We start from the raw sequence: 21,898 nt of genomic DNA on the forward strand, positions 1-21,898 counted from the left end.
TGTTCTAGGTGGTCAGGGGCATCCTGGGCTGCAGGTGGGCTCCTCCCAGAGCAGGCACACCCTGTCCGCACCCCTAGATCCAGCCCGCTGGGGGTCACCAGGCTCCACCCTGAGCGTCCCCGTGTCTGTCCCATTTTACAGCTGAGGCCACTGATAGTTAGGGGAACTTGCCCAAGATGATATGGTGACCCTCCTGACCCTGGACTCCCTTGTCTCTCCATGCCTTCCTTGGGGACAAGGGAGCCCAGGGTCAGGGTCAGGGGGGTCACCATATCATCTTGGGCAAGTTCCCCCATAGGCCTACTACTGGCCTCAGCTGTGAAGTGGGAGATACAACCTTCTCTGTATCCCTCCCCTCTGCTCTGTGTGGGGCACGCAAGAGAGGACTCTCCTGGCCTTCAGGGATGTCACAGGCCCGTGGAGGGGGCTGAACACCCTCACAGGAGGGGCAGGAGGAAAGTGTTGCTAGCAGAAGGAACAGCACAAAGGCAGGGACATGTGAACCCGCCCCAGACAGGGGCACAGAGGCCAGTCTGGCCAGCAGGCAGCTCTGCTGAAAATAAAGACCAGCAGGGCTAGAAGCTTCCCTGTGCCCCCACCCCCCACTGCACAGGCTTTGTTTGTCTGAGGAGAGCTTTCTGGGCAGCCTGGCGGCCCCACCTCTGCTGTCCCTGGGGTGGCTTTCCCAGCAGCTCCCGAGTGAGGACATCCTGTGGCCTGGGTGTGGGGAAGCCCTCGCTCAGCTCACATGTGCTGAGCCCACAGGTCTGGGACAATGGAGTGGCCGGCAGGGAGCCAGGGGGTGGGGTGGGGGCGGGGCAGAGCCCGGATGGCAGGGCGGAGAAGTCGGGCCTTTGGCTCTGCAGGAGAACCTGGGCTGAGCTTCACTCCTCTCTAGTGAGGTGGGCTGTGCCCCCTCCTCCCAGGGCTGACGAGAGTCACCAGGAAGACGGCTTAGACAACATCCGTCAGGGCTGTCGGCCTCTCATGTCAGTCCAAGGGCTCAGGCCACTGGCTGAAGGCCCTTTCCCCTGTGGGCCCACAGCGGGACCAGCATCCAGGAGCTCAGAGTAGCCCTCACTGAGGACTCTGCACTGGCAGGACCCCCACCAAGAAGCTGCTGGGTCACCCTCTGTGCACACGTGGTCCTATTTGACCCCAGAAGGGGTCTTGGAAGAGGAGTGGGTGAGGTCTGAGCTGGGGGAGCCCCGGGCCCCTACACTGTGGCCTTGGAGCCCACATCCAGCCCCTACCGTGGCCTGGACTGAACCAGGACTATTTTTACAAAGCCCAGATCCGGCTAACCTGTGTTATTTGGAATTGATCTGTCAGCCTCCACATCCTGTGGGCAGGCCCACGGTGGGCACGGGTCAGGCTCCACCTGAGTACCCTCCCTGCCCACTGGATGTGGAGGACGGCAGCCCAGGCCAGCCTGGCCCCATCGAAGCCCAAAAGCTACCACGTCCAGGCTCCCTGCAGGAACCACTGCTCCTTTAAAGCCTGCTCAGGATGTAAGCCTCAGGTTGGCCCCTCAGGCCTCAGGGGGGCCCTGCGGGATTGCCACAAGGGCTGTCCAGCCTTGTCTTCAGAACCCAAACAGAGGATGTTACTAAGTTGGCAGACGTGGGGAGGGGAGCAAGGACAGAAGGAGACTCAGCCCTGAAGCAGAAGCGCTGTCTGGTTTCAGTCTGACCTAGCTCTTCTTCAGCCCCCACTACCCCCACTGCACCCCAGACCCTGGCACTTCCCCATGACCCCATGCTCCCCAGCCCTGAACTGCCTTCCTGCTATTCTCACCCTGGGCCCCAGAGCGAGTCCTGATGCACACACCTTACAGGGACCTGCCCCACTCTGATACACTCTCGGGTTCCCCACTGCCCCAGGACAAAATCCAGATGCTTTCTACCACTATCCAGCCTCCTCTCCTCCCATTCTCCCCACGCTCCAGCTGGGGCTGATGGACCGCTGCCACCGCCACCCCCAGAGCCAGGCAGGACCACAGCCTTCCTTCTCCCTCCCCTCCCCCTGAGCTGTTTTGCTGATCCCCTCAGACGGGTAACGTGCCCTCTTTTCCTCAGCTGGGCATAGTCTACCTGTTCACAACTTTAATTTTTTTATACTTTTTCATTTTAGTACATATATTTTTCGCTAGAAGAATTTAAAATTTAGGTCTTTTGGACATCTCCCTGTTCGTTTTAAACTAAGGCACTGCTCCTGTCCTGTACGTTCTGCTCTGTCCTGTGGTGCTTCGACGATTCAGTATACCGCAGCGGGAGGCCCTCGGGAGTTCTGCCGTTCTTCGGAGGCGGTTTTCCCATATTCTGGGCCAGCGGACTCCCTCCCACAAAGGCGAGCTTCCTTGCTTGCTCTATCCACTTTGAATGAGTTTGTCTCCCGCGGGAACTGTCCTCTGCGCCCCAGGCAAGGTCCGGACCATTAAGGCTTTCCTGAGGCACCGTTGGATTTGCCCCTGCCGGTGTCCTGGAAACAACAGGTCTGCCGGGAAAGGCAGTGGGAGTCCCGGAACTGCACAGAGCAGGGCTGGGTTAGGCTCTCCGCACAGAGGCAGAGCCGGGATGAGATGCTCTTTCACAGCTGGGAACACTGCCACTGGCCTGGGGGCACAGACTGAAATCAGGGCGCTTGCCCTGGGCTCTGAGTGGAAACCAAGTCACGCGGGCCATACTAGACCCCAAAACTCCACTGCCCAGTCCTCAGAACAGAGAAACCCCTGAACCTTGAAACTGGGTCAGACTGGTATTACCTGATGAATCGGGGTGATGACTATATGGAGGTTCACTATACTGTTTATCTACATTTATGCATATTTAAAATTTTCATCGTGAAAAACGTTTACATTAAAAATACTGTAAGGAGCTTCTAAGTCATACACTGGTCCCCGAACACTCTGCATCACTTGTCTTCAGTGCCAGCTCCCACTCCTGTTTCTGAGCTCAATTCTTTGCTTCTGGCCCCTGGAAATTTCCCTGCCAGCTTTAGCTTTCAAGCTCAGCTATGTAATTTAAATGTTTCTTGGCATATTTTATCCAGCACAGAGGGGAAAGGAGGGCTTCTGACATCTACTCCATCTGACAAACTGACTGCAAGTGCTTTCCCCTGAGTGAATTCTAACTCCAAAGCCCCAGTCCAGCGGCCCCTCCTTGAGGAAATCTCCTCCGCCCACCACAAAGCAGAGCACGGTATGCATTCACGCGGTCTCCCCTGGGCTCCTAAAACCCCCCTGTGCCAGGATGGAGACTGGGTACGTTTTCTGTTCCTGTCAACACAGGGAATCTACCTGAGTGCAGGGACTGACTGAGTCTGTGGCAGAGCCCAGCACAGGGCGTGCCCTGCAGGAGCATCAGAAGCAGCTGCCCCTTTAAGTGTGGGTTGTGGGGGCTCCTGATTTCCCAAAGCAGGGAGCACCAACTGCTACAATACTGCTGTGGGCTTTCACAGAGGCTGAGCTATGGCTGCTTCAGGAGACTCAGGGGTCAGCTGGGAGCTAGCAGCAGTCTGCAAGGGGCTACAGAAAGTAAGCTCTTCCCAAGCCAGCACTCATGCTCTGGTCCCCGGGGAAACAGCAGGGGCAGGCCCAGGCCTAACCCTCAGCCACCTCCCACCCTGCCTCTGGTCCAGCAGCCCCTGGTGCCCAGAAGTAAGCAGACAACCTGGCTTTCAGCCCTAGCCCTTTGATCCGGGCAAGCACCAACACCTGGCTGGCACCCTCCACCTGACTCTGACCTTATCAGGGCTTGGGAAGGAAGCAGGTGCCTGGGGCCAGGCCAACTAGGTGATTTGCCTAGGTGCCGGATGGGTCACATCCTGGTCTAGCTCACCTGGCTTCTTGGCTCACATGGCCAAAGGGGTGAGGATGTTCTGGGGAGCCATCCCAGCTGTGCTGGAGGAAGGTGGGAGGGTGACTGTCAGGAGGTAAGACTGGAGGACTTCTCAGGGTGCTGGGACTCTCATCATGGCCCAGAGGCACCCGCCCTGAGAATGCCGAGATGCCAGACCCTCAGACACCTGGGACATGACTCACCAATCCAGTGGCCACCTGGGCTCCCTCCCCAAGCCAAGAGGACAGCACATGAGGAGTTCCAATTCCAGGCCTGCTACTCTCTCACCATGAGACTAAGCAAGTCATTTCCCCTCTCTTAACCTCTGTCCCTTCATCTAGAAAGTGAAGCTTGGAGGAAGAATAATCAGACAAGACGATGCCTGTGGAGTATTTGTCCACCTCTGGCTATCTTGCCAGGGATCGTAGCAACTGCCATGCCTTCTCTCTCTTAGCCAGCAGGCAGCGTGGGACATAACCGTGGCAGCACTACAACCTCCCACCCACTCCCTGGGCGGCTGCACAGGTCCTGACCTCACTCAGTGGAGGCTGAATGGCGGAGACTGGAGCAGAGCCTTGTTGTCCCTCAGTCAGCAAAGCCACGACCAGGAGGCGATGAGGTTCGGCAGGTCCCCAGTGACTCACAGGCTGCAGTGGGTGGGGTCTGGGTGGCTAGGCTCTCTCCTGCCCTTTCCTCACCAGCTCAGCAGCCTGCCCCCTCCCACACTCCCATCTAGCTTGAACTCTCTTCCCCTCTATAAGTGCAGAGCTCAGGAGGCTGGAGGGACCTGTCCCAGGCCCCAAGGCAGGCCAGCTTGCTCTGGCCCAGCCAGGGTCACCTAGCAAGGGACACCCAGAAAGGGGGCAAGGGCCAGGGAAGGGTTTGGGCTCACATCCTGGGTGGGGGTGATGTCTGCAGTAGCAGGCACCTGGCCACCCTTAGGAGGGGCTGGACCACACTACCTTGCCCTGGTCCTAGTTCTGTCAACCCTCACATGCCAGCAATCATCACACCCCTCTTTCTTAGCCCCAAGGCCCTATCTGGGGCGGGGGTGTAAGGGGCCTGGCTCTGTGAGCTCATTCTGGAGGCCTGGCATTGTTCACACTGGAATGCCACCTAGACAGGTCAGGCAGGTTCCTGGAGAGGGCCGGCTCCCGCCACCCCTCCCTCCCAGGGAGCCCAGGAAGGAAAAGGGTCCCCAGACCAGAATATAGACTGGGGACTTCCTCCTGTACCCCTGACTGGGCCTCACACTCAGCTGAACTCCTGCACCCAGGGGAGCCAGGGCCAAGGGGACTGGGCCCAGACACACAGCAAGGCTGGCAGGCACTGCTGGCTCTGAGTCTCTGCCCTGGCCTAAGGGGCCTGCTGAGGAGCCAGCCAGCATGGCCACAGTGAGTGAGTGGGCCGGGGAGCCAGGGGCTCAGACCCACCAGGGCCATGGCATGGCCAGGGACAAAGGAGGCAAGGACCCTAGTAGGAAGGGCAGACAGGCTGGGATAATCACTTAATGACCTGCCAACTGCCCTGGCCCAGGGCACATGGACCCTAACACCCCAAACGTCACTCTCACTCGAGGGAGATGGGGCCAAGAACCCCAGGCCCAGGGCTTGGCTCCCGCCCTGAGTCTGGGAATGGCTCTGGGCTGCCCAGGGGGTTTCCTGATTTGACATCTAAGAGATGACTCCCAGGTTGATGGCAGGAAGGAACTGGGGGTGGGGGAGGAAATGGACATGAGGTTGCCAAGGCTCTGCTGACAGTGCCCAACTTATTGACCTGAGGAGCCCCCTTCACCAGCCTCTGGATGAAGCCTGGACCTCTGGGTCCCCATGAGGCCCCAGGAGTCACCTCCAGGGACCTGGGCTCCCGGCCTGAACACTGATGTATCTCCCACAGCCTGGCAGGGCAAGTGCAATTTGTTTTCTTTTGCAAGAAGAGAAGCAGAGGCTGGAGAAGGGCTGCCTTTGTGAGTGGCAATGGTGGGGTTTGCACACAAAGCCCACCTTCTCACCAACCAGTCAGGGCCAGTACGAGAGCCAGCAGAGAATGACCCACCAGGAAGGAGGGGACCAAGACCTGGCCAGGGGTTGTGGGCCTCACCTGATTGCAGCAATCCGGCACTTTGGTCCTTGACCCCGAAGTGCTGCTGGATATCCAGAAGGACACCTGGAGGGGAAGACAGACAGTGCTTACCAGAGATGTCTGATGCCTGGTACCCCTATCCCCCGACCCCATGCAGGTGACCCCTACTCCCAACCCAGCCCTCTTTCTACATTGCAGGACCCAGCCTTACCCCATCTGTACAACTCCACCCTGCCCAAGTCATTGAGGTCACTGGGGACCTTGGAGGCCAAGCTCCATCCTATCCCACTGTGCCTCCCATGCTCCCTCAGCCACTGCAGGGGCCTGAGGCACAGCCCAGGCTCCCCCATGGTCACTCAGCCCAGTGAGACAGCCAAGCTTCCTATCTGCCCACCTGTGGCACAAGCCTAGACTGAGTGACGAATGGGCACTGAACCTGCAGCCCAGAGAGCAGGTGGGCAGCTGCTGAGAGCTGTGAGGGAAGCTCTCTGGCTGGGCTGGGGCTGAGGGGGCTCGCAGGCAATGCTCGCACCTGCTCACCAGCACGTGCACGCAGGCATGTGAGTGCACATGCACACACTCAGCCAGTTGTCCTCAGGATTATAACCAAGACCCCCAATTTTCCGATGCAGAAGGAAGCAGGTGGGGCTCCAGGCTTGCTTTTTCTAGGGGAAGAAGATTCCTTTTCCCAAGTCCCAGCCACCTCTCTCTCCCTTTAGGGCATTGTGGGGGAGAGGCCGGAAAGGCAAACAGAAACCACCCCTAGCTGTGAACTGACTGAGCCCTGGCTGCAGCAGGGCCAGCAAGCTCCTGCGCCCCGCTCCCCTCTCGCAGCACTCAACCAGGGCCCTGAGTGAGCACAACCCCAACCCCAAGGGCCCACAGCACCACCACCCCAACCTTGGCTCATCTCTAAGGACACCAGGACACTGGGCCACAGGCCAGACTGCCCTGACCACCACATGCCTGAGGAGGGAGGGCAGAGAGGAGGAGACAGGGCCTTGTAAGCTCCGGGTACAGGGGAAGGGACCGGACCCTGCCTTCGGGGGATTCCCAGGTTTTTCATGATGAAGATGATGATGGTGAAGAAAATGATGTCAGCATTTGAAATGATGGTTCAAATCATTGAGCAGTAAGTGCTTGGCTAGTTTAATCCTCACACAACCCTATTATGGTACTATTATCCCACTGGACTGATGAAGAAACCGAGGCACAGGAAGTTAAGCCACATGCTCAAGTTCTACCACGTGAAAGTGGAATCCCCAAGCACTGTTCGAGGGTCCCATCTGGTGGCTGGGGCTGTAAGTGGGGCGAGAGTAGGTCACTGTCCCTCCCACGACCCGAGGCTGGGATGCTGGGCAGTTTCCTGGGGCGCGGGTCCACCCAGCCGCTGTCCTAGCAGCCTAAAGCTGAGAAAAGCTGCTTGTTAATGTCCTCCTCCTTGTTAACATCCTCAGTGGATTTACCATAATTACCCGTAATGAAGAGGCCGTGTGGGGTCCAGTTAATGACTTAATAACCAGGGCGGGCTGTGGCCTTGCCTTCGAAGCAGAAGCCAGAGACCAGGCCTGGGCCTGCGGAACGCAGAGCCACCGAGCGGGACCTCCAAGGTGCCCCAACTTGGCCTCAGAGGCCTAGAGTTCCATCAGGGAGGCGGGTGGCACTGTTGGGCCTGATCTTGGGGAACTGCCCACACTCACCTCCCTCCCCACCTCCACTCCGGAGCCAGGACCTGTTCCCTCCTGATGAGTGGGTCTGATCACATCCCTTGCATAGTCACTATCAACTGTGACTCCCCAGGGCTTCAGGAGGACACAGCCCCTTCACCAGGCTACCAGCTGCAGGTTCAGCCCTGCCAGCCCTGCCCACCCTGCCCTCCAGCCTCACACCTCAGGGCATCATCCCTCCACCCCATACTCCAACCACCTAAAACTACTCATGCCCCCCACTCCCCATCATTTATTTACTCATGCTTCCTCTTCTACCCTGGTGAAACTATGTTGGCTTTGCTAATTCCTGCCACTCCTTCAAGACTAGTTCAGGTGCCTCCACTTCTGGGAAGTCTTCCCTGATTTCTCTCCCTCCCACCAACCTCAAAAAGCTAGTCGCCCCTGGTCATCCTTGCTTTAGCATTTGTCATACCAGGATTAGTTAGCCCTACAGGGAAGACACATAGGGACCTGGGTATGAGCTCCTTGGACCTCTTGTAGCCAGGAGCTAAGAGCCACCAGTTATTGGTTCCTGCTAAGGTCCAGGTACCGTGTGAGGCTCTTCTGGTGGTATTTCTACCTATGCTCATATCTATGATTATCGTTGCCTTGCTGCCTATGCTACTAACTACAATGATTATCCCCACTTTACATCTGAGGAAACTGAGGCTCTGAGAAGGGGAATGGTGTCAGAGGTGAGATCTGAAACCAGGTCTACTGCCAGAATGGAAGCTTGTTCTTCTGCCACACTGCTTCTGTGGGGTTGGCTTTCATCCCCCAGCCTGGGGCCCAGCACACAGCCCGCCCACGGTGACTGTGTGTGGAGTGGACACACAGACATTCGTGAGTGTCCACCTCCTCCCTGACCCGACCTAGAGCCCCTTTGCGGGCTGGAGCCATGGCAAGTCTGGGTCTTCAGAAGCCAGAACAGGGACTGTTTAGATCCTGGGTGAGGATGGATGGGATTCGGAAGTGGTGGGAGGACAAACCCCCCCTGTGCCCCCAAGCCCCTGAATGGTGGGTGCTCACCCCAGCCACATGGAGGGCATGGATCCAGAGTCACTGCAGGCCCGCTGGTCACCATGAAGATGGCCTGTGTGTGCAACCAACAAAAACACTCTTGCTTCCTCCCAAGACACATTCTGGCTACCTGCCTGGACACAGTCCCCATCCCATGACTTATTTCAAGGCCCAGTGGTTGCCTCTGCCTCCAGGCAACCTCCCCGACCTCCTCTACTGCAGAGCTCCTGGCAGGGGGCAGGAACCTTTCTCCACATCCAGATGGCACCCTGGGTCCCTGGCTGCTCCCAGGCAGTCTAGGTCTCGAGACACTGGAAGTGTTGGATACCCCCAGCACCTCCCAGAGCCCAGGCATAGGTGCAAGGCCTCAGCTCCAGGCAGAAGGCCAGAGAGAACCTTCCCAGGAAACAGGGCCTATGCAGGCCCTTCCCGAGCCTCACTGGGTTGTTTTCCCTCTCACAGGCCTGGAAGGGGCCATGGCCACAAGTGGATGAGGTCCCACTGGCCACTGGCACGGGAAACGTGTGTCACAGCAGCCCAGCCGGTCGTCTCAGACTTTCCTCTGGGCTCCAGCCTGGCTTGGGCACCCACAACCCCCGCTCTTCTTCACCACAGCCTTATTTTTAGCCTCTTTCCTGCAGGCTGAGGTTTGGTGGGTCACAGGATGGGCCTCACGCCCAGGAGGAACCTCCTACAGCTCAGGCCAAGCCCACTCCACCAGCCCCACCAGCCAGGGGCAGGCAAGGTGGGGCTCCCAGCCCACATGCAGCCCCAGCCGTCCTATAGCCACAGGTCCCACTCTGGGCATCTCCAGGCCATCACCCCAACTCCACAGCCAGAATCACCCTCTGCCCACAGGGTCCTCCTCCCTGGGCCCAGAAAACACTCTGGAACAGCAAGAACATCCGAATTTTCTCACTCATTGATCCCTGTTACAGTCCTACTGAGCCCCTGAGGGTCTCGCCTCTTGTCTAAGGCTAACTGTCCCCTCTAGGCTGGCAGTCCCTCTGGCCTCCCAGGGATCTGGCCCTGGGCATGCCCCTGGTTTGAGCCTGTCCTCTCAGCCTCTCCCTCACTGCTGTCTCCTGCACATCAGCCTGCAAAAGTGCTCACACCTCTCTCACCCTGGTGGTAAAAGCAATCCTGACTTGTCCCTACCAACTGCTTCTGCCTTCTCCCTCTTCACAGCTAAAGTTCTTACAAGAGCCCTGGCTGGTGTGGCTCAGTGGACTGAGTGACCACCCATGAACCAAAAGGCTGCTGGTTCGATTCCCAGTCAAGGCACATGCCTGGGTTAGGGGCCAGGTCCCCAGTTGTGGGTGTGTGAGAGGCAGCTGATCGATGTATCTCTTGCACATTGATGTTTCTCTACCTCTCTTTCTCCCTCCCTTCTCCTCCCTCTAAAAAGTAAATAAATAAAATCTTAAAGTTCTTACAAGAATTCTCACCCCTCCCCAACTTGATGTCCTCACCTCCAAGACTCCATGAAACCAACCACCTCCTGGTGGCTTAATCCAACAGACTCTCATCCCTAAGTGACCCAGCCACCTGGATTCTGAGTCCACTGCTCCACCACCTGGTCCCCATTCCCTGAGTGGTGCCATAGCACTACCCAGGCCAGACACCTGGGGGTCAGCCATGACACGCTCTCACCTCCCATAGGCCCATGAATGGGCCCAACGATCCTCTCCTTCACCACCTAGCCTCCTCTCTGGGCTCCCTCTTCCAGCCTCTCCTGGCCCATCTAGTATCCCTCCCGCAGCCTGATCTCACAAGCCCTTACTAGTGTACTGCGTCCTGGGGTGTGAGACCACAGAGAGTGACTCAAGGATCCGGGGGTTGTCATCTCTGGGTAGGACTCACAGTTACCCATGTGTTCTCCAAAATGCACTGGCCCAGACCACTGGCTCAGTAATACTACTACTGATAACAATAATACTCTGGATATTAACATGTATTAATGTGTGCTATGAGCCAGACACTGTTCTAAGAGTGTTACCTGCCTTAGCTCAGTGGTGTGGCTGCCCAACAATGCTTAGTGTCTCCCCTTTGCCCCAGCAAAGGCCAGATTTCTTCTAGCATTTGAGGCACCCATGACCCACCCCTGCATAATCACCCTGTCTAGAGTGAGACGCGCAGATCTGTTAACACGCAGCCCAGGTGATTGGGAATCACTGGCGGGGCTGATCTGAGGCTGCTACGATGGCACATCACAGCCTGTGGACTTCCAAGTCTTGACTACAGCCATGACCCCTTTCTCTGTCATGGTGTCCATGTCCACTTGTTAAGATGCACTTCATCTAGTCCTGGCTGGTGTGGCTCAGGGGATTGAGTGCGGGCCTGTGAACCAAAGGGTCACCAGCTGGATTACTAGTCAGGGCACATGCCTGGGTTTTGGGCCAGATCCCTGGTAGGGGGTATGCAAGAGGTAACCACACATTGATGTTTCTCTCCCTCTTTCTCCTTCCCTCCCTGTCACTCTAAAAATAAATAAATAAAATATTTAATTTTTTTTAAATAGTAGATTTCTCTCTTTAAAAAATAAAGAAAGAAAAGATCCACTTCATCCAGAGCCCAGATCCAAAATCACGTCTGCCAGGATGCCTCACCCCCACCTAACCCCTGCTCTGTGGCTCTTGCTGACCACGGGCCTGTAACCTCGAGGGCAGCCCCAGAGCTGGGTGGAATCTGGCCTGGCTCACCCAGCCAGCTGGTCACAGACACTGACGGTGATCCCCCCTCACTGCCAGTCCCCTCAGTAGCCCTGGTGGAGTCAGGTCTAGACCCAACCTGCTGATATCACGGAGTCCTCAGAAAGGCCAACGTGTACCAGGGAACCCACAATGACCGCAGGAGCCCCCAGCTAAGACCAGCCTCAGATGCAAGGGAGGGACACTGTAGTCCTGAGGTCTCTTCTTGCCTCTTCAACCTGGCCAGGCCACCTGCTACTTGAGCTCACTCCCCCAGCACAGTCATCGTTGCCCCCCATTCACCCTGCCTCTCTCAGAGCAGCAGACAACCGAGCTGAATTCCCAAGAACATGGGGTCTAGAGCCAGATCATCTCAATTCAAATCCTGGCTTCTCCACCTTCCCTGCTGTGTGACCCTAAGCAAGTTACTTAACCTGTCTGTGCCAGTTTCCTCTTCTGTAATATGGCTTCATTTTAAGATCTGCTTTCTACAGTTGTTGTGAGGCTTGATCCACATAAAGTGCTTAGAATGATAACTGGCAGATAGGTGGTAGCCAGTAACAGTTATCATAGATTAATAACTCATGGGGCAGGAGCCCTAGCCAGGTCAAGACCAGTGGGAACTCCTACCTCAGGGATCTTTTCTCCAGAATGGGGGTGCTTGGCTAGAGAGACAGAGCCTAGGGACCTGAAGGGATGGGCCATGGCTGCCATTGGTTGTTCCTCCTAGGAGGGGCCCTGGTAGCCCTGTGGAGCCTCAGGGCTGGCTTACTCTCAAGTCTCACCCCTGCTTCAACACTGGGCCACAGCTCCCACCCTAGTAATTACAGGGGCCCGAGGGCCTGGCTCTGCTGACCTGGCTCTAGATGGCTAAGTCTGGGAAACCACAGCTTGGCCCTGCTGACCACACACCTTCCCCGCCCCCTGTCCCAACCTTTAGCTTGAGAGGACTGGCCAAGGTGGACCCTGAGCTGGGGACCCAGGCTCTCAAGCACACATACTTCTGCCTGCCCCAGAGCTTCCCCAGGACAAGATCCTGCCCCCCAGCTATCCACAAAGACAAGGACAAGCTGAGTGACCTCCAGCAGCATCTGGGCCCTGCTCTGAGCCTCAGGTCACCCATGAAAGTGACCCAGGACCCCCATACATCCCTGCTAGGTCCAGCCTACCTCTCAACCACATTTGTTCTACATATGCTGACCCTGCTACCACCGTGCTGCCCTATGAACCTGGTCATTAATGTCAGGGCAGCTAAGTGGTCATCTCTGCAGGGACTGTGAGTACGAGGAACCAAACCCTCCCTGGAGGATCTAGACTCCATACTTGTCCGCTAAAGAGCATTCCAGCTGGAGGCCGTGACACCCCTCCCTGCCAAGAGCCCAGCCTGCGAGCCCTGGAGAGGAACCACCCCCAGAGTTCAGAGAGCCCTCCCTTCTCCCCACCAAGTCTCTATGCCCAGAGTGGGCGGGGACAGGCAGCCTGGCCTCTGTCCTGTGGTTCTGGTCTATCATTTGGGGCCAGCTTTCCTGGAATCAGGCTCGGACTTAGCAATTTGGGGGCTTTGCACAGCCACTCCTTTCCCAGCTCAGCCTCCCTGGTCCGGCCCTGTCCTACCTCTGGGGTTCCCAGGACAAAGGACAAGGTGGCCACACCCTCATCATGATCCTCGGAGGGCGTGGCCTGCATGATCACAGGACCCCATAAGATAAGGGGAGGTGTGGGGAGAGAGATAAGAGACCCCCCAAATGGCACAACTCAAGTCCACAAACCCCCAGCTTCTCCTGGTGTGCTGCTTCAGTGGCCAAGGGACCAGCGACTTCTGCTCCCACTTCTGGGGTGGAAAGTTGAGATTCAGAAGGTGAAGGGGACAAAGGCCAAAGAAACAGGCAGGAGCGAGGCTGAGCTGGCCTCCAAGCTCCAAACCTGGCCTCCCCCCAACAAAACCCAGAGAAGAGGTTGCACCCAGCCCCTTCTTGACATCCACATCCACAGCCCTCACATGGGTACGAGAAACAGTGAGAGACCAAGTAACATGCCCTCCCCAGGCACTGCCCTTTACACTTTACAAAGACTAATCATGCTCCTAGCCTCCTGGGACCCCACTGGAAAATCCGTGCTTGACAGTGAAGGGACCATGAAGACCTCCTGGAGCTACCAGGTAGCAGGGCCACCCCAGCAAGGTCTCCGTGATGGCAGAGGATGAAGGGAAGGTAGGAAGCCGGGACTCAGCCTGAGCCTCCAAGTTCTGGCAAGTACATGGTTCCTGTTTACTTCTTGCTTTAATGCAACTGCTTCTGCCCACTGCTACATCTCCGCCAGGCTCCTTCCACCAACTTCCCAACTAGCTACCAGGAGAGGGCCAGGCCCAGAGCTGACTGTCATACTGTGTGACCTGGGACCAGCCATTCGCCTCTCGTGCCCTCTCTGCACAAGAGGCTGAGCAGGGCCACCACAGTGCCCTCCTGAACATACAGAAGCCACTCTGCCCAGCATGTGGGTGAGGGGGCCCCACTGCTGGGGCTGAGAGTTGGGCAGACCACACTGACCACTTCTCTGATTTCCTCCCCAGAGATGTAAGGTCCCACAGCTCACTGTGTGACCTGGTCAGAACAAAAGGGTAGTGCCATCCACTTTGAGAGAAGCCCTGGCCTCGGCAACAGGGGCCTGGTCCTTATCTAGGGTTGTCCAAACCTTCCCAGGCCCCTTCAGTTCAGAAGGATGCGCTTTGGGGGTCAGGCAGGTCTAGGTCAACCCAGCTCTGCCACTCAAGTCCATCAACAAGGGCCAAGGCTGTGCCAAACCCCCACTCATATTGGGATCGCAGAGATGACCAGGCTCAGCCCCTCGAGGTTGGAGGGAGACGGCCATGCTACACACGAGGGTAGGTGCTGTGGTGGATATGGGGTAGAGTGCAGCTGAAAAGCAGGAACTAGGTGCCTGGCTCAGCCCAGAGAGCTGGGGAAGGTTTCTTGGAAGGAGGGCAGAGGCACCACTGAGAACCACCCAGGGACTGAGGTTAGCTGCTGCAGCCCCTGGAGCACAGAGCTGGTTATCCTGGGGAAGGGAGGTGCAGGCTGAGCTAGGGGCCAGCAGACACGAGTTCCTGAGACCAAGTGCCCCACGCTACCCTCGGGAGCAAGACACTGAGGGCAAAAAGAGAGGAGCAAAATCACCTATGGTGGATTCAGAGGTCAGAGAGGGTTAGGATCTGCATCAGGTCACACAGCAAGTTTGGCAAAGCTAGGTGCTCAGCCCAGAAGGCAGTCAGAGCGCAGCAGGGAGCCCAGCAGGGAGCCCAGTCCCCAGGCCCGGGGATCACACCAGCTTCCTCTTTGCCTCCCTCCTCTCACTCCCTTTCTACTCTCAGGATTTCAGGAGCCCACACTTGGGCAGAAACAAAAGCCACTTCCTTTCTGGGGAAGGGACTTAGAGCTCCTTCCTGTCTGAGTAGCTCTGACCAGGCAGCTTTACTCGCAGATCAGGCCGTAACCTACAGTCCTGCAGCCTTCCTGCCACACTCATAAAATGGGAAACTAAGGCACAGGCTGGGGCATTAGATGGCCCTGGGTCCCAGTCCAGTAGTGAGTTTCAAGACTTCCTCAGAGAGGTCAACAGCATCACCGAGGGGCTGGCGAAACCAACCGCAAGATGCCTGAGGAGGAACAAGGATCGAGGAAATGGGCAGCTGGCAGTGAGTCATTAGGGTGCTGGCATTCCAGGCTGGCCTGCGGTTCACCTGGGGGCTGACCTGCCAGACAGGTGCTTTGGAATGCGGCCCTGGGACACCCTGCCCTGCAGACTATTGATAGTTATGATGTGGAAGAGGCCAGGGCAGGGCCACCCGAGGAGACAATATGGAGGTGGTACTGACTATCCTTATCCATAGTGAGAGCCGGAAAGGTGAGGCTTAACTTGGCCTCTACCCACACAGGTGATCCTGTAAAAGACCCTGGGCCTCCATTGCCCCATCTGTCAGCTCTGTACAGACTCAACCAGGCAGACAAACAGAAAAAAAGGAGCTAGAACACCCAGCCTGGCAGCCCTCTCCTGTACCCAGCTCAGGTGTCTGGGGAAGCCCCCAGTTCCTGCCAGGCTTGTGTTCTTGGCTGGGTCCCTATGTTCAGCTACCCTTCTGGGTTTGTGTTAGTGAGTGGTTGCCACGGATACCAGTCTCAGCTTCTGTGGCAGAAAAGGACTCCCCTAGGGCAGGGTTCTGCCTCTCCTCAACAGCCCCCGCCCCACTCAGTTTCAAGCACCAATCTACATGGGCTGGATCAAAGGGAAAGAACTTGGGAAGGGATAGGTACCCCCGAGAAGTTGGAGAAGGATCCCAGCTCTCAAATAGTCATTCTCCAACCACGCACAGGGCCAGCACCAGCCCCCTCCTGCAGGGCCTGGTTCCAGAAGCAGAAGGCGGCCACCTACACCCTCAGCTCTGCTTCCATTTTACAGATGGGAGAATGGGAGCCTAGGGGTGGAGGCAACCCTGGCACCAAGAAGCAAGCCAGGAAGAGGGGACCTGGAACATTCACCCAAGGGGCTCCCTCCTTCTCCTAACCTGGCAGCTGCAGGTGGATGCAGAATGAAGAGTGGGTGGCCGCCAGGCTGGTAGGGGCCATGGGAGCAGAAGCCACACACCCAGGGGAGCTTAGACTGTCTCTGTCAAACTGAGCTGAAATTCATCGGTGTAGATAGAGTTTGGCCAGCCCAGTCTCTGAGCTTGTAGGCCAGGAGCAGGGGGCATGTCCCCCCCTCCACCAAGAGAACACTGCGCTAGGGGGTTCTGGTTTGGCTCCACCCTGCCGTGTGACCTTGGACAAGTGTCTGCACTCTCCAGGCATCAGTGTCCCCATCCGCACAAGGAGGCAGAGGGCACAGTCCAGAGGCGGTTGGTTTCTGGGCTACCTCAATTTCATCCAACTGAAGCAATGCTCGGGAGGGAAAGCAGGAGCAGGAGCCTGGCCCTCCTCCCCTGCTCCGAGGCCTGCTGCCTGCAGGGGGTTCTCAGGGCAGGGAGGAGAAGCCTTAATTAGTTGGATCACTGGGTGGTGCTGGGAATACTAGGGCAGAGGCAGAACCTACTGTCGTTCCCAGGATGCAGACCAGCCGCCCTGGTGGTGGAGGGAGAGGTTCGGAAAGGTGTCCTCAGAGAGACTGTCCGAAACAGAGATAAGTGGGCAGGGTGTAATGGCCCGGCACAGATTGAACAGAGGCAGAGAAGAGAAGGCAGCTGACATTTGTGAAGCTCTCCTAAGAATCTGGCCTTGTCCCAGAGGTCTTAGAGACAGTCCCATTTGCTCCACACAACCCAGGAGGTGGAAAGGAGGAAATGATCACCTGGAAGGCTCAAGCAACATCCTCAAGGTCACGCAGTTGGTAGTTGAAGAGCCTGGATCCAGACTCTGGCATCAAAGACTCTAGAGCTGCACCGTCCACTGCAGTGACCCCAGCCACGGAGTGTGCTGAGCACCTGAAATGCGACTTGTCTAAACTGACACGAGCTATAAATGTCAAACACCCACAGAGTCAGAACTCAGTGTGGAAAAGAAGGCAAAGTATCTCATTCATAACTTTCATATCGACTACATGTTGAAATATTTTGGGCATATTGGGTTGAATGATGCCTACTAATTCACTTCACTTACTTCTTTTTACCTTTTTAATATGGCTACCAGAAATTTTTTATTAAAAGTGGGGTTTGCATTCTATTCCTTTTGGACAGAGCTGATCTATACCATGAAGACAGAAATTCCTAGGACAGATTTCAAGGGAGAGAGTGGGAATTCCCTTTTATGAGGGGGCAGCCAGGACCAGCGTGTGAGGTTTTGGGGGTGAGAACATCAAAGTGACGGAGCAGTGGACTGTCAGCATCCTCACTCTCCTTCAGCTGGGCCAGCCAGCAGCAGGTGGACTCTGCCTGGAACGAGCCTTCCCCTGCCCCACCCCAAGACCATCAAGCCTTTGTAGTTTCCATAGAGACAGTAAACCTCCCTAAAAACTGAACTCCGGGCTAGGGGAGCGTGGGGGTAATCTACCATAAAGCAAGGGAGAGAGAGCCAGGCCTATCCGGAGAGGAAATTGTGTATGTTGTGTGTTGGAGGCGGGGCGGTGCACGAGCTCCGGCCCTGGCTGGGAAAGGGAGGGATGCACAGCCCAGGCTGCTGTTTGCACAGGGCTTTCCGGGCCTTCCTCCCTACTGCCCACACCCCTCCTAGCCACTGCTCCCCATCCCCCCTACCAAGTCACCAGAAATGTCCTATCTTCTTCCCCCATTCTGAAATTCTGACTCTGTCACCCAAGCCCACCCAAGTTGGGGTGGGGGCAGATAAGCACCAGACCTCCCTGATCCCACACTCTCCCCCTCAGCCCCTGGTAGAGTCAGCTTCCCTAACAATATCAGAAGGGGTGGTCTGGGGCTGGAGAAAAACAAGTTGGGAAGTGCTACAGCACCAGAAAGCAGCATCATCCATTGGTCAGCTGAGAGGGGGTGGAAAACTTCATCCTAGGCAAGTTTTACTGGTAGATCTAATGCCATCCTCTTGTGCACTCTCTGGGCCGTCTTGGCCTTGGTTTCCCCACCTGTACACAGAGATCTATTTTGCACTGACTATAGGGCCCCAGTGTTCTCTGACTTCTGCCACCTTAGGGTGGCACTTAATTTCCCAGGTCCCAGGCCGGAACATGAATGACAGGCTGGTGCACCTGGGCTGTACTTGGTATTCCTGCTCACCAGAGAAAAGTAAGAGCCTCCTGGGCAGAGCCCACCCCAGAAACAGGTGCCACTGGTACCCACTTCCAACCTGCAGTGGAGGGATGGAGAGAGCCAAAGGTTTTGAAAGCAGAGGTGAGGAAAGGGAAGCCTCCACTCTCCCATTAGAGTTCTTCCCTTCCACTTGACACAAAACCCCCATCCACAGAGGAGGAGACAGAGGCCCAGAGAAAGGGACCCAGGCAGCACCTGCTTTATGCCATGGCACTCCTCTCTATCACCACAAAGTTCTCTTTAAAATCCGTCCAAAATTCCTCCTGCTTTTTTTTTTTTTTTTTTTTTTTTTTTTTTTTTGTAGTTCCAGATTTTACTAAGCTGGGTGAGGCAGGTCTAGATCAGCATGCCAGAAATACTGTCACAGCTCTCTCCAGCAAGGGCCCCCCACCTATGCCAGTCTGGCCAGAGTCCTTTCCTCCAAGGCTGCACCATCCCCACCTAAGGGCATTCAGTCTAGGGAAAGTCCCTGCTGGAAGATACTGAGAACTGGGGGAGGGGAGAGAGCAGACTGGAATTCCATCCCCAAAGGGCCCAAGAATCAACCACCTCACAAACAGGGAAACAGACTTAAACACAAGCTGAGACTGGCCCAAGGTCACACATAAAGCGCAGGAGGGGCAACCTGGGACTAGAACTCGGTTGTTCTATAGACCCCCATCCCATCCCAAAGGCTGGTTCCTACAGATGCTCGCAGAGGGTAAGGCAACCCTTCCCTAGCCTCAGTGGTCTGCGTCCTACCCCAGGCCCCAGGCGCCATAGAGCACGGGGAGGCGTCTACAGGCCTCTGGCCAGGGCCAGCTGCAAACCGCATCCTGGGTCCCCAGGCGCCACGGACCCGCCCCTCCCCTCCCTCCTCTCCCCGCAGCCCAGAGCCTTTGTCAGCCACGCGCTCGCAGGCTCACACACACATCTGCGCGGCCCCCGCTTGGTCTCCCCTAGCGCACACCCGCAAGTGGCGTGCGCACTCGCCGCCAGGACGCAGGGGGGTGAAGCCGGCGGAGGAAGGAAGGAACTGACCGGCTACGGACCCACAGACCGCCTAGGCTGGGGGAAGGGGAGGAGAGGCCCGAAAATCTGAGGCGGGGGCGGAAGGGGGCGCAGAGGCGAGAAGGCAGAGAGACATAGAGGAGACTCTCGGAAAAGAGGACAACGGATGGGACGTCAAGGGCTGGCGAGGACGCATGGGCTATTCCAGGGGTGGGGACTCCCCCAACCCTTGGCCCTGGGTGGGGCTTGGTCCCTGGATTGGACCCGTGGATAGCCGGGCGTCCCTTGCCCAGCTGTGCCTGAACAGAGGACCCTTAGGGACCCCACGTAGGTTTGGATATAGAGAGTCTGGACCAAAGGCTCCCCGGGGTACCTCGAGGCGGGGGTCCTGGTTGTCGGTCTGGGTGGGGCACTAGCTCACCTACTACGGTGTACCTGTCCAGGTAGTTGAGCACGTTGCCCAAGCTGAGGATGGCGGCGGCTGCCCCTCGCCTGCGGCCCAAGCTGGCTGGTTTGGGCTGCTGCGCGCTCGGGCCCTTGGCAGCGGCTGCACAGCTCGGGGTGCTGGGGGTGCTTGGAGGTCCCGACGGGGCCCGCCTCACGCTCCCCGACAGCGTCTGCACCTCATCGTCGGCGGCCGCGACTCCAGCGGCGCTCGCTGCCCGCGCCCCGCAGCAACCAGCTCCGCTAGCCCCTAGCTGCGCCCCCCGGCGCCGGCGCCGCTCCGCGTCCGCCTCCTCCTCCTCCGCGCCGCCCGCCGCCGCTGAGGCGCATTCCAGGCACATCATGCCGGCCGGGATCGCGGCGGCGGGGGGCGCGGGGGACGCGCGGCCCAGCTTGGGCCCACTCAGTGCGTGTGTGCGCCTCGGAGCCGCCGCTGCACCATCCCGACCCGGCCCCGTCGGCTCCTGCGCTTCAGCCCCCGGTGCTGCTGCGCAGCGAGGTTCAGCACCGAGCGCCGTCGCCGCGCCGCGGCAGTGACAGCTGAGACCCGGCTCCGCCCTCAAGGCTTCGCCCAATCAGCTCCAAGTTGGAGCCACAACTACGCCCCGCGCACGTGCCCCCCCTCCCCCCAGTGCCGAGCAGCTCCGACGGGGGGCGTAGTCATGCCGGAGCCGCGCGACCTAGAAGGTGGATTAAGACCCGTAGGGTTTGTAGGAGCTACGGAGTTAGGAACGGGGTGCAGGAGGCAGGGCTCCCCTGTACCTAACTCAGTGCCCTCGCACCGCCACTCTCTAACACGAGAGTGGGCTCTTGGCTGAGACTCTAGGAGACAGCTGAAGGCTCGAGCTCAAGCCATATGCACATTCTGGAGAGAGCGTGTCAGTTGAGGCTCGGGCTTCTGTAGAAGAACCCGTGGTCGTTCTAGCCGCTGTTCACCCGCCCTGATTTAATCAGTTCAGGGAGAGCTACATAAGAACCAAGAAGCATGGCCCGGGTGCCTGGGTCCCAGGACTACAAGAGACAAAGAAGGGTATGTTGGTAACCTCTCCAGGGAAGCTCAAATCAGCCTCCAACTGGAGCTTCCCCTGGGCCCATTCCCGTGTGTGCTCTGAGACCCTACCCCTGTCTCATAGAGAAGCAGCCCCTGGCAGGGAGAGCCAGGGCACTAATTGGAGCCCACTAGAAACAGGGCATTAAGAAGGGGCCTCCTCTCCTGAGGGTGTAGCATTCCCAAGCCTTAGACTTCCAGCTGTGCACTAGGTAAGGGACAAAGCTGAATGGAAGACAGGAAGTCCGGTCCTAGTCCAGCTTTGCCCCAGAGGGAGGCATGGCCCTGGACTAGAGCCCTAACTCTCTCTGGGTCTGTTTCTCTCTGGGTCTCAGTTTTTCTCTCTGGGGTAGGTAGAAAGATAAGATTCAGACAATCTGGAAGTCAGTAAGTGGTTAGTGGAGGGGGGAGTCCTGTCTCGAATGTGTAGCTTCCGTGTTCAGGACCACAGTCACCACCCTCACCTGTCTCAGAGGTGCTATGGTTCTGTGCCCGCCCCCCACCTCACCTCACTCATCTGTTTGAGGCTTTGATTGAAATGAAAATCCTGTACAAACAAAGCACTGAGGATAGAATGGTATGAGACTAGACAGAACCTGGGAAACGAGAATTATTCCTGTGTTTCACAGACAGGTCTCAGGGCCCAGAAGTGACCTCATCATGGATATGTGGCTAGTCAGTGGCAGGGATGGTGATGACCCACAGCTCTGATACTAAACCCCTGAGTTAGAAGCTCAGTTCCTGCTGCAGGCTCCTCCAGACCGAAAGCCCAAGGGCAGGGTATCGGCTACAGTGAGTTATGACATAGCAAACGAGTGACACAGCACAAGGCAACCCCCCCCCCCACACACACACACATGCCCCACTGTCTCTTGTGAGCAGAGTTAATCCCCAAGCTGGTGGGGTTTGGTGCCCTTGAGGTATATTTTAAATTCTACGAGGTGACTAAAAATAGGCTTTGGTGTGTTGGGTATGAATGACTGTGATGGAAGGGTTAGAAAAGCAGATTTCATTCTGAAAGTTGCCTTGCTGCTTCTTTCCAGCTTGCTGAGATCAAGCCTGCCTGGCGGACAGGGGAAGTTCCAGTTGGTGGCCTAGGATGATGGGTGACTAAAAGGCAAAGACAGACCCACGAGCTCCATGGGGCTGGGGCTGGACCCTGACAATGACTCTCATATGTGACGGTGATGGTGCCAGCTGGAGCAGTGTCTGGCTGTGAGACTGTCTCCCGCTGTGAAGGAGGCATACCCATGACTCCAAGCCTAGCCTTAAGGACCCTTCCCACTCCCCCAAATTCCTCATCTTTTCAGCCA

The 21,898-nt window shown here is 57.2% G+C and overlaps 1 protein-coding gene across 3 annotated transcripts in view; it reads right to left on the minus strand.

The window, feature by feature from the left end:
* The window catches only part of SPNS2 (sphingolipid transporter 2), a 37,409-nt gene extending 17,349 nt beyond the window's left edge, over nt 1-20,060 (minus strand). The window contains exons 1-2 of one of the 3 annotated variants that reach the window (XR_004904790.1): nt 19,515-20,016; nt 5,940-6,005 (exon numbers count right to left, since the gene is read on the minus strand). Coding sequence is in view for 2 of the 3 variants with exons in the window: in XM_036033236.1 (XP_035889129.1) it covers nt 5,940-6,005; nt 19,515-19,881 (433 nt within the window). In the remaining variant the exon portion in view is untranslated. Of the gene's footprint in view, nt 1-5,939; nt 6,006-19,514 lie in introns of all 3 variants that reach the window. The other 2 variants (XM_036033236.1, XM_028534704.2) reach the window with 2 other exon arrangements.
* Nucleotides 20,061-21,898: the final 1,838 nt, after the last annotated feature.

The sequence above is a fragment of the Phyllostomus discolor genome, chromosome 8 (assembly GCF_004126475.2).
Source record: "Phyllostomus discolor isolate MPI-MPIP mPhyDis1 chromosome 8, mPhyDis1.pri.v3, whole genome shotgun sequence".
Taxonomy (NCBI): Eukaryota; Metazoa; Chordata; class Mammalia; order Chiroptera; family Phyllostomidae; genus Phyllostomus; species Phyllostomus discolor.